The 12,476-nt window shown below is 54.4% G+C and overlaps 1 protein-coding gene across 2 annotated transcripts in view; it reads right to left on the bottom strand.

The window, feature by feature from the left end:
* Positions 1-9,041, bottom strand: part of MAP2K3 (mitogen-activated protein kinase kinase 3) — a 29,127-nt gene extending 20,086 nt beyond the window's left edge. Inside the window, exon 1 of one of the 2 annotated variants that reach the window (XM_057369788.1) lies at positions 8,945-9,041. In XM_057369788.1, coding sequence (XP_057225771.1) covers positions 8,945-8,960 — 16 coding nt within the window. In that variant the 5' untranslated portion in view covers positions 8,961-9,041. Of the gene's footprint in view, positions 1-7,714; positions 7,813-8,944 lie in introns of those variants that run through there. The other variant, XM_057369786.1, reaches the window with a different exon arrangement.
* Positions 9,042-12,476: the final 3,435 nt, after the last annotated feature.

The following is a 12,476-nucleotide window of genomic DNA, read 5'->3' as shown; positions in this document are numbered from 1 at the left end:
CCCAAAAAAGGAGCAGGTGAGGCTGTACCTCTTCAAAGCTCAGCTTCAGCATGAGACAAAGGTCTGGAAGGAATCCCAGCCCTGGGATTGTCAGGAGAAGGCAAAAGAGACAATTCTTAGAGAAGAGCAAAGAGCATGCTAGAAAAAAAAAAGGAAGAGGCAGAAGCATCATCACCTGTGCCCATCTCCTTGCCAGCAGGTACCAGCATCACTCCTTTCTTTGATTTTTCACTCCACAGGCAATGCCATGAAAAAATAAAATTGGAATTGATGTGGCCAGCTAGTGACAGTTTCCTGATGGGAGAGAAAACTCAAACTGTCCTTGGAATAGATCAGCTTGACAGGAGGCACAGTGGGAAAGGGAGTAGTTTGACTTTGTAATTGTCAGCAGTAACTCAACTCCAGCATCAATAGATGCTTTTTCTWTCCAAACTGGCATCATTCAAGTACTTTCAGGTGTCCCCAAAACCTTGTAAACTTATCAAGAGAGCAAAGTATTCTCCTCTCTCCTTCTTAAAAAAAAATAAAAGAGGAAAAATAGATTTATACCCTCCTCCCTCCAATTTGCTTTGGGCTGGGATAGAGTGATGTCACCTCTGAAAATGATGTAAGACAGAGCAGGCACCTGCTAGGAAAATGAAATTTATGGAGGGAAAAAAAAAGGCCCTTCATGTTCACTGCTGCCTGCTCTGGGAGAGGGGCAAAAACAAGAGACCACCACAGCTGGGGTGGACAAAACCTGTGCAACTTCACAGAAAAACTTCTGACCCCCAGCACTGACCCAGCACCACATCTCTGGGGTGCAGGAGCGAGAACACTTTGGATTATTTCCCYGGGAGCAGGGTGCTGATCCAGCAGCTTACAGAAAGCAGCAGGCAAGTGCTGCAGTACAATTCCCTACATTTCCTGCTGTGCCAAACCAAATTTTTGCTCTTTTTGGTGCATATTCAGTGTCATCCCTTCTCCCTGCCTCTCTCACCTGGTCCCTTCTCTGCTACAGGGAACCACGCAGGAAAGCTCAGCCCCAACAAGCTGGACCTGCATCCTCTGTTCCTGGCATTAACCACATCATCCTTATGGCCTGCACTATGTACCTCCTGCTCTGCCACTGCTGCTCCTCTGCCCCAGAGGACAAATTACATCCACATTCCCAGAACAATTCCCATGTCCAGCTGGTCTAGCAGAAATYACCTACAAACACTTCTCTCTCCTTTGCTCCCTCACACTCCCTGCTGCWAAGCTTAAAAAATCCCCCCCATTTAAAGGCTGGAGCACCAGCACCCTGCACTGTCTCCTCTCCACAGAATCTTATCAAAGGCTGTACCAAATTTCTATGGGGAAAACACCTGGTTTGGGGTGGATTTGCCCAGTACCCACATGGCAGGTTTGATTTGTGGTGTTTCACCACCGTGGTCCCACRTGGCCCCRGCAGGAAGRGCACAGCTGCTCCTCTGGGTGGGAYTGATTTTCTTCCCCTTCCTTCTGTCACTCTCTCATATCCACCCATCACACTACACTTTTTTCCAGTGTTCAGGGAAGCGAGAGTCGCAGGCTTTTCCTAGTAAAGGCAGATTAAAGAGCTGCCTCTCCATCCCAGGAAGCCAGAGGTCTCCACAGACGGGCTGGTCCCGACGCATCCGGCTCACATCCTGGCTCGAGAGCTCACAGTGACTCAGTGCAGCTCTCTTGGGGCATATTCAGGGCTTCCAAGAACCATTTCCATTTGAATAAAGATAACCAGTTATAAGAATCCCCTTTCTCTCGGAAGRGCCAGCCTCACATCCGTGTTCTGGGGAAAGGAGCAGTGCTCTCTCTGCAGGTGACACGTGGAGAGGAGCTGGAAGATGTGTGAAACATCAAACCTGTTTGAAATTAAGGAAAACACCCTGGCTCCTGTCCCTGGGATGGTTACACAGCGTTTCCCCCACGGAGCTGAGGCTGTAAAGCCCCGTGGGGAAACCCACAGTTACCAAACACAAAACTCTTTGTGGATCCAAAATTAAGGCTGAACTCTTTGCAGGTACCTGGAATGTACACAAAGAAATCACACCTACAGAGGAGCTGCTGRAGGAAAAGCTGAGTGGTTTTCCAGCACCTTAACATAGCACACACAAGGTTGGTAAGAATTGTAAATTCACCCACAATTTCTGCTTGGTTATTTCTGGAGACACCTCCTCCAGCCCACGCTTCACTCTCACCACTCTTCAAGAAACCAGGCAGGGACAGGTGTAATTAATACCTGCAAAAAGCTGCTCTTGGGTAGGAAAGCAGAGCACAAGAGGAGCCCTGAAGGAATCCTGGGCTGAGGACAACCCCAGCCCTGGCTGGCACCAGCCATCCTCTGGCACCTGGTGCTCACCTGACACTCAAGGACGATGCTCACAGCCAAACAATTGTAGGGATCAGCCAAAAACCAGAGCTGCAGATGCTAACAAAGAGTGAACACAGAGAGGTGTACAAGCAGATCAYCCAAAACACCCACCACATGCCTCATTTTTAGCAGCCTTAAAGCAGTGTRGAGCTGCTCCAGACTTAAGAAAAAATGGGTGCTGCCAGAGAGACAGACAGAGCTTGGCACAGGGGCTGGTAAGGGTCCAGGCTGGTCCTCCAGCAGCATCACCACCTACCTCCCAACCAACTTCATCTCTCTTTCTGCATATCTTTTTATTTTTCTGACCACCACAGGGGTGGCAGTGAGCACCATGGTTGAAATGGGTGCRGATTCAGCACAGGGTGGAGGATTTAAGTCGTGGGGAGCCCGGGGAAACCTCAGAAGTCAGCTGAGAACACGTGCACACACACCAAGGTGTCACACACTGCCCTGCCCCGTGCCAGCAGGGATTTTCTGGGGGTTTTACAAACAGGCACGTGGGGCTGGGCCCGTCACCTACCCCCGAGCACCTTTCAGAGGTGTTTGGCAGATGACAAAGAGCAGCCAAAGCCACGTATCAGCACGAGATCATCTCAGCTTTGGCTGGGGCGCAGCTTGGCAGCACGTCAGGAGAGAAACCAAGCAGCCCAGAGCGGCAGGGGATTTTGAACTATGCAGAGCAGCTTTCCTCAAAAGCCCTGACCGTGAGCACATCTGGCCYTCAGCACGGGAGCCACGTCATTTCTAGTGACGAGCTGCAAAGACATCCTCGGTCTGCAGCACAACACACCCCTGCAGCCATGCCCAAAACGCTCAGGGCTGATTCAGAGGGGCCATCCCAAGGGCTGCACATTCTGCTGCTCCATCATCTCCCTCTCAAGCCCCAACTTTCCCACTCCCACACAAARAAAACCAAGATCTTTATCCGACAGCAAAAAATTCCTCCATCRTGCAGTGTGTATTTGCCCTTCACCACCCTGAAGAGGAAAAGATCTGCTGCAGGGAGGGATGAGTGCAGCAAGAGGGAACATCTGCTCCAGCTGTGCCAAACGCCCTCCAGGCAGTGAGGTCAGGACTCTGCCATCTTCAAACTGCTGTTAACACACGCCAGTGAAGGCATCCATGGCACCCAGCCTGCAGCACAGCCAGGCTGCTGCGTCAGCCGTCCCCACGAGACCCCAGCCAGGAGGGAATTCACACACACACACGCCACAAAGCGGTTTCTAACTGGCCTGCAAGTCCAAACAAGCTGACACTCCCTAGATAACCCCGTCATCCTCCCCAAAACCACCCCCAGCCCATCCACGTAACCAGCCCTGCGTGTTTGTGATCTGTCAGACACATGACTGTCACCTGCCAGGCCCTGCAGGATAGCTCCTTCCCCTCCTGTCCCTCTGTGTCCTGCACCACTGGTCCCCTCCACACCCATCACTGGTGGATGCTAAGGGAGGATGTGGCTCTGGCAGGACCCCATCCCAGCTGCAGGGATTTCTGCGTTCCTTATGCACCTCCAACATCTCTATGAATGAAATACAAGCACTAAAAACTGCTTTTACACTTCCTAAAAGGCACTAYCACAGCAAGAGATGAGGCAGCACAGATGAACACAGGTGAATGGGGCACTTGGTGCTCAACAGGCAGATCCCAGGGAGGAAAAGGTCGAAGCCCTTCCCAGAGAGCTCCATCAGACACAAGCAGTTTGGCTGATGCCAGTGCCAAACCACAGCTAAGGTTAGCAGCCTCTGATGGGAAATTACTTGTATTGAGCACTCTGGAGGTTTCTTCCTYTCCAAACCCAGATTTGTCTTTGGTGGTGGTGAGAGGAGAGGAAGGGTGAAYGTTCCACAAACAACTTCTGGTAAGTGTTGTCTCCTCCTCATCCTGCCTCCTCTTACACTCAACTTACATTTTTAGTGGAAAATTATCTCTAGGTTTTGTTTTTCTAATAATTTCAGTTCAAATGGTGGAATTAAGGCTTAGACCAACTCAGSAGTGCCCCTCCCTGGGCACAGTGCAGGCAAGAGGACAGACACTGTGGCAGGTCAGTGGGTGCTGGAGAGGGCCCACCTCATCCCCACCTTCACCCCACTGCAGGTCCAGAACCTTTCSCAGCATTAGGCAATGATTTCCTTCCTCCCCTACCCACTGGGACCCCCAAATCCTGCCCTTCCTCTTGGCCACACTGTTATCCCCCACATTCCCCACAGGCAGCATCTCTGCTCCAGGCTCTTGCTGGGCAGAGAAATGGCTGCAGGAGAAAGGAGCATACAGGGAACGGCTCCAGGAAAGGGGGCAGACTCAGATCCACGGTAAACTGAAGCCTGGTGGGGCCACAAGGCACCTCTGTGACCCAAATCATTGTAGTTGTGCCCAGTAATTCCAGTGTTCCTTGGGACAATGAACATTAGRACTCCCAGTGCTGCCACAGCACCRCTGCAGCATTGCCCCYRCACAGATAAGGGGCWGTGAGGAGATGGAATTATCTCCCAGGTGGAAAAATACAACAGAAACTTCCAGTTTCCACCACAAAAAAAATCCTCTCTGCCCTTTGCCCCACTTCAAATYCCTGACTAACACTTGACCTGTGCTACAGAGGTTTGTCAGCAAGAGGCAGCRGGTAGATCCAGCTCTGTACGTACCCACAAGCCATCCTGAGTCATGCCAGCAAAACCCCAAACWTTTTGTTGATAGAGTAAAATCACCTCCCCAGCCAACACAAGTTCCTCTCCCAGCTCTTTCTCCAGCAAACAGCCAGCCCAGGCTGTACCTTTTTTAACCAATACAAGCAAAAACCATCATCTGTCCAAAACCCCACAGAGCCCCCCCAGTCTGCAGAGGTGTCATTTTGGGCCACAAAATCCCCACTACCAGAAAGCTGCTCCCATTCCCAAGCACCCAAAGGGAACCTCTACAAAGAACAAATGAGTTTACTCCAGCAACAACCACCTTTGCAAACAACAGCAAAAAAACTCCAGCTCAGCCCTGGACTGCAGCTCTGAGCTGGAAAATAAAAGGATCAGCCTTCAGCGAGATTCATTATCCTGTAAAAGAAAAGCAAGAAAGCATCCCTCCAGGGAGGGAAATGGATTGCTGAGGCACAGCTGAATATTTATCACGTCCAGCATGATATTTTCCAGGCGCCCACCGTTATGCCAGCAGAGGAGGAAGGCTGGAACAAAGCGCTGTGTTTTCTCTAGGATCGTTAGAATTAATTGGATTTGATCTCCGTGATGCTTCAACTAGAATTTAATAATGGCTCCATGGGATCAGAGCTCCCACCCCTCCAACCACTCACACCCTGGGAACACCAGGCTGGTGGCTGCTCTGCCCAAAGCCAAAGTCTTGCCTCTGCAGGTCATGACCCACACACGTATTTTTGACAGAACAGCCTTTTTTTGGTGGATGGCAGCAGGAAAAGTGYGAATGGCAGACAAGACAGTGCTGGATTCACAGACTGAATTGCATAACAGTGGTGTGCTCCCACGGAGGGCACGGCCAGGGCATGGCAGGGACACGTCCCCGCCGCTTATTTACCCACCCAGAATAGATGTGCCACGAGAACAAGCACCAGTTCATCCCCAGGTCCTGGCACTTCTCACTGCTGGTTTTTCCAAGTCTCTGTGGCAAAGAAGAGCTGTCTCCCCAGAGGCTGAGCCTGGCTCCAGACAAATCCTGATCCCTTCCCCAACAGCAGCTCTGTTCTCAAAGGACAATCTCCCTRCTAAGGAAAACCACTTGCTTTTGAACTATTCAGGCATCAGTGCTGGGTGAGTCGGGGCAGGCCAAGCAGGTCTTATCCCTCCAGATCCCACTGATGCACTCACTCTCCTTCCCTCCCCACAGATGCTTTTCCCAGCAAACTCCACGATTTTGGGAAACATCTGTTACCCCACCAGCACACTCCTGCCTTTCCCTCCCTCCAGGAGGGGCTTCCCATGCATCAGGGGCCACTGAAGCCACAGCCAAGAGGCACAGGGATTTTCACATGCAGGGCAGGCAGGAGTTACACCTTGAGGCCCAGGGAAAAGGCAGCAGCCTGGATTTGTATCCCCAGAGTCTCACTCAGACCCTGCACCCTCCACTGTGTCTCTGCACCCACTCAAAGGCTGCAAATTTCCCAAGGCTTCATCCCCTCCTGCTTTAACCTCTGGGATACAACATCCTCCTTGCACAGCACACATTCACTGAAAAAGGTGCAGACTTGCTGGAAAATCACACCCAGCTGCAAGCTGCAGCCAGAGGCTGTGTCCCTGCCAAAGCTCTGCAAGCAGGGCACAGGGACAGCTCCAGAGCTTTGGTCCCAGTTCCTTCCTACCATGCCACCCATTCCATGAGACACAGCTCAAGGRAACTTTGGTGACCTGAGAAAACAGCGAGGTTTTGCATATTCGAGTAAACATCAGCCCTGACAGTGCAAGATAACACAAAGAACATTCTCCCACATACAAGATCCTGCGAGATAACTTGGATCAAGCAGACACCAGCRATGCGAAGAGGAAGAAAGGAAGCCGAAATCCTCCCTAAGCTCCACACAATCCCCAGAAGGTGTTTATCTCCCAAGCTATGTTTAGTGCAGAGCAATGCCCCGGCCCAGCACCATTCCTATCACCAGTGTCACGGCCAGCCACGCATCCCAAAAATCTCCCGAGGCAGGAGACAACCCCGTGACTAAGCCAAAGTGAYGGCAGGTGAGTTCTGGAAGGCATCTGTCACAGAAAGAGCCAACCAAGAGCTTCAACACAGCAGCCTCTGTTTACAACCCTGAGCGGCACAAGCCCAAGGAGAAGCAGCAAAGGAAACGCGAGATTGCTTGCTGAAATTCCCTATGGAAAATTAGGGAAATCCAGCTTAAATTCATGCTGCCTGAAAGAGAGAGAAGTAGCTGCCATGAGCGGCAGGTGTACACACTCAGAACTGCAAGCATCCCCGGGAAAACCTTCTCGGAGGGAAGGAAACCAAGGAGAGGCAGGATGAGAGGAGAGGGCTGTGCAGAGGCAGATGGGTTACACACACTCAGGATCGACYCTCGTGCTGCTGCTGCCCTGATGGAAGCAAAGGAGCTCAAGTCAGACAGGGACTCAGAGCTGCCAGTGCCAGCAGAGTCCGGGGCCACTCAGCACACGTGTGACACTTCCAGCAAAGGGTTAACTGCATGAATGAACCAGTCTGTCACCACCAACAGAAACCTGCCGACACAGATCGGCTCCAAACCTCCTCCAAGGAAAGCACCATACTCCCAGGTGCTCCTCCAGGCACTGCTTTTCGCTGTCAGCCACGCTGCTTCCCCCAAAATCCTCCGAGCCCAGCTSGGGCTTCATCTCCTGTGGGGCACAAGTGGCTCACCTCGTCCCTCCATCCACACATCCGCCGGTCCGGCACAGGCAGCCGAGGAAAGGTCTGGACTCAGATGTCCCGGCCTTTTAAGAAGCCTGGATGATCCCTTCCAAGGCTGGATGGCTGGAGGCATGTGCTCCTACCTGTGAGTCAGCAGCTCCGCTCAGCAGCTCCGTAAATCGCTGCTGATTCACCCCCTGCTTACACAGCAAACAGGAAACTCAGGTCCACATTCCCTCCGGATAAGACACGGATCATTTAAAATCAGGGGAGGGGAGAAAAAAAAAAGTCACGCGAGGTGCGTTCATCGGCTCACATGGCTCCTGACTTCAAGTTTCCAGCGCATCACTCCCGCACAGGGAAAACCCCTCAAATATTATTCCACCGATAAGAGAGGCAGCAGCCGCACTCCGTGCGCTCCCTCCTCCGTCCGGTCTGCGCTCACGGCGCGGATGGAACCGTCTGCAGGGAGCACCGGCACACCGGCAAARCCATTGCCCCGTCCCCATCCATCCCGGGGATGGGGACAGGACCATCCCAGGCCGATACCTGCCGGCCGGTGCTCACCTTGTGATGGGGACAAGCCACCTGAGTCACGGCCACGCTCTATAAATAACATCTGTGACACACGGTCACGTTCTCCGGCCGGGGAGAGCGGGAATGCCCAGCGCGGCGCTCCCGGCACACGCCGGCATCGGGTCCTGCCCGTGCCCGAACACCGGCACGAGGTGACACGAGGCGACACGAGGTGACACGAGGCGACACCAGGCGACACGAGGCGACACGAGGCGACACGAGGCGACACATCCCACGCCCGGAATCCCAGCCCGCTCCTTCCCACCTGGCTGAGCCAACGCGAGGGCTCCGCTCACCTGCGGCTCCGAGCCCAGGATTCCCGACACGGGGATTCTCGGGACAGGGAAAGCCTCCAGCAGCAGCAAACAGAACTCGCCTATCTTGATCCCTCTCCCCACGCCAAGCGCAGCTTCTCCCTCTCCTTCCCCGCGGGTCCCCCATTCCCCGAGCGAACCCCCACCCCGCTCCCCGCGGCCGCCCCGCACACCCCACCGGGGATGGCGGCACCCGGCTCCGGCCCCAGCAACGCCACTGGGGCCCGCGGAGGGGAAGCCGCGGGGAGCCCACGCCCGGCGGGTTGGGCAACAGCCCTGGCCCCGCGGTTTCCCCACAGCCGCGGTCGCTCCCCGGTTCGCCGCCCCTCACGCAGCCCCCCGTTCGTACCTCTGGGCAGGGACATGGCGCTGTGGGAGCCCGGCGGGCCCGGGCTGAGCGGAGCCCGCGAGTCCCGCCCGCCGCGGCCCCGCCGGGAACGGCGCCCGCCTGGCCCCGCCCCCCGCGCCGCCATTGGCCAGCGCCCGACAGGGGGGCGTGGTCAATGCCCCAGCGCGGAAACGGCTTTGCGGTTCTCGGGCGCGGCCGTGAGGGTGAAGGGAGGCGGGCGGGCGGCGCTGTCCCCTCAGGGAGGTGGCCTCGATGGCCGCGCCGTCGGTGTGGCCTCGTCGCGGAACCTGCAGAGTTGAGGCGTGGAACATCCCCTGGGGTCTCAGTCCTGTGCTGCTTCTCGCCCCACGCACCTCACCTGTCAGATGAGAATGGTCAACTCACCACATCTTCCGTGGGCCCACGGATGCCACCGGTGGGTCCGGCTGAAAAATGGATGAGGAATGGARGGAGYGGCCGGAGCTGTGTCTGGGRGATTTRGGATGGATATCAGGGAAAGRTTCTTCCCCCAGAGGGTGCTGGGCACTRACCAGGCTCCTCAGGGAATGGACACAGCCCTGAGGCTGCCAGAGCTCCAGGAGTGTTTGGACAATGCTCCCAGGCACAGGGTGGGATTTTGGGGCCTGCAGTTGGACTGGATGATCCCTGTGGGTCCCTTCCAGCTCAGGAYACTCTATGATTCTATGATTAATTCCTCTTTGAGTCACTGAGGAATCAATCCCTCCTGGCCATGGCATATCCCAGGGTAAGGATGCTCCCACAAACACCCAAGCTGGGCTGCAGGCAGAAGTGCTGGACAGGATGYGAGAGTTGCAGTTGAATAAGCAAAAAGGAGATTCCAAGTGCCGTTTTCTAAGCTGAAATTCCTAGCGTGATCYATAAAAATACAAAGGAGGGGTTGGAGGGGTGGCAACTGCTGACAGCACTGGTGAGGTCACAGCTGCTTTGCCACAGAGCATTTTGGGATAAGTTTGAGGACTGGAAAAACTTCTTCAAACCCAAGCAGTTCAAGGGAATCACTGCTGGAGGGAAGGAGCTGGGTGGACTGGGATCTGTGGCTGTGTAGGTGCCTCAAGCAGAGCTGTGATCCAGCCCCGATGGCTCCAGACCCRGCAGCTGCACATTGAAGGTGGAAGAGTTCAAATGGAAAATAAATTACAGGTTTTTAATAGGGCAAGCAATTACCTTCCTGAGAGACGTCGCGGATTCACSACCTTTCAAGTCTTTCAACACAGACGAGGAGGAGTCTTTCCAAAAAAAAACTGCTCTGCACTCCAGCCACAGGTCATTGGCACTGATGCAAGAGCTGTGGATGTCACTGCAGGGCTGGGCAAGCAGGAGCTGGGAGCTGAGTGSACCTTTTTGACATTTATCCACACAGATCTTGGAATCAGCAGCAGGGTTTGAACTGCTGCRCGCAGATTTGGGCTGAGCCAGTGCTTGGGTGTGAGTTTTGGGGGGTTTGTGGCAGAGCAGAGCATCACCAGCATTTTTTGCTAACAGGGAGCTGCAGGGACCAGTGGGACCAGCTCTGACACCCAGCCCGGCTGCTGGCAGCACCTGGGGTGTCATTGCAAGAGCAGGACATGCCCCTGTTGTCCCCAAGCACGTCCCAGTGTGTACCATCCCTCTGCCTGCATCCCTGGACATRGCTGGAGGTCAGTGCTGGCTCCAGCTGCACATACAGGGCTGGATAAAGCAGCTGCCTGGCTTTGAGTCACCTGCCCTTGGTCACTGGGGCACTTCACACGTATCACCCACGCCTTCCAGCACAGGAGCGCTGCAGAAGCACACGGGGAAATTGGGATATGCCCAGAGTGCAAATCGAGCAGGGTGGGAAGGCTGTGGGAAGGCAGGGAGCACACAGACCCCCATAAGCTGCGAGGAAGGGACCAGAGGCAGCCACATGGCCACCTCCCAGCCATGGCAGGGCTTGAGGATCTCTTGGGAGACCTCTCCTTTTCTTCTGCAGCTTCCCAGTGCTGCTGGCATGGCTTCTTCTGCTGAGCCTCCTCATCTGAGCCACTGTCCCTGCAGACTCCCAGGGAATCATCACAGGCAAAGGCAAGGTAAAACATCCCTACGGAGCCTGAGTCCTCCCAAAGATTTCGGCAAGGCTACTGGATTTTTGGTGCCCATGAAAAGCTTCTCCATGTTTTCAGGGGCTGTAGGTAAACATTGTGCAGGCTCTGGATTAGGGTGATCAGCAAGRGAGCAATACAAAGCCCCTCACCTCTGTCTGAGCAAAAGCTGGTTCTCCTTTTTCCTCTTTTCTAAGATTTCCCAGACCCACTGTCTCCTGAGTATCTTTGTGTGCTGGAGGACATCAGCTTTCCCTCGAGCTCCAAGCAGAGCACAGGATTCAGCCCTCCACTCTGCCAGCCCTCAGGCTCATGGCAGTTATCCYCTTCCTCCCTGCAAAACCCCAGCAGTGCTTGCCTGGCAGTTGCAGGGTGTTTGCATTCCCCGCGTTCCCCTGCTCTGGGTGTTTTGCCGTTTGTATCTTCCTGCACCGCCATATGGTTTGGGAGCACAGTGGAACAGAGGCTGCCAGGGAGGGGATGAGGAGAAGGATGACATCTTCTCACCAATATTCATGGAGGAGGAAGGGAATGAAGCCCTCTCTCCTGGCACACACCCAATTCTTTGGGCTGGGGGTGCTGCAGGGCCAGGGTTCAATGAGAGTGGGAAAACAGCTGGAGACCCTGATGGGCAGAACACCAGCACCGATGGAGCAACACAGACCAACCAAATCCAGTGAATTCATCAACTGACGGGCTGCAACGTGGGCAGCAGGAGCCAAAGCAATGAGTAAACAAAGGCCAAGCTACATGAAGTGGTGTTTGGGTGCAGAGAAGCTGCTGGTGAGCTATTCCTAGTTCCAGGTTAATTTAGGTGTTGCTGCTTCTCCTGTTACACAAGCAACAGCCAGCCTTGTTCCACTGCACAGCCAGCACGGACACCTCAGGCCCTCTCAGCTCCTGTCACTGAGARCTTTTGGGTAAAAGATGTGATGTTTGTGTGATATATGATGTGTATATKATATATGATGGAGCACCTCTGCTCTGGAGCCAGGGTGGGAGAGACATAAGTGTGCAGCTAGCAGAAGAGAAAGATGCCAGGGGGAACTCCTTCCAGTGCCTAAAGGAGTTCCGAGAGAGCTGGAGAAGGATTTTGGACAAGGGGTGGAGGAACAGAGCAAGGGAGAATGGGTTCGATGGGATATTAGCAAGAAACTCTTTCCTGTAAGGATTGTGAGGCCTTGGCACAGGTTGCCCAGAGGAGCTGTGACTGCCCTATCCCTGGAAGTGTCACAGGCAGGTTGGACAGGGCTTGGTCACAGCATCACATGGTGGCCATGACCTGGGGCTTGCACCTCACAGTGCTGGTGCAGGACACCGGGACAGTACACAGGCACAGTACACCCGGGCAGAGAGCCCAGGACACGGGCAYGGCACCCAGTACAGGAGCTGTGATAGAGCAGATGGCACAACAAAGGGGCAGCACCAGCGCAGCACCAGTAACCGAGAAC

Source organism: Malurus melanocephalus, unplaced genomic scaffold, assembly GCF_030028575.1.
Source record: "Malurus melanocephalus ecotype Western Australia unplaced genomic scaffold, MMel_1.1 scaffold_115, whole genome shotgun sequence".
In the NCBI taxonomy this organism is placed as follows: Eukaryota; Metazoa; Chordata; class Aves; order Passeriformes; family Maluridae; genus Malurus; species Malurus melanocephalus.
The sequence above is the reverse complement of the archived record's forward strand: the minus strand, read 5'-3'. Positions and strand labels throughout refer to the sequence as shown.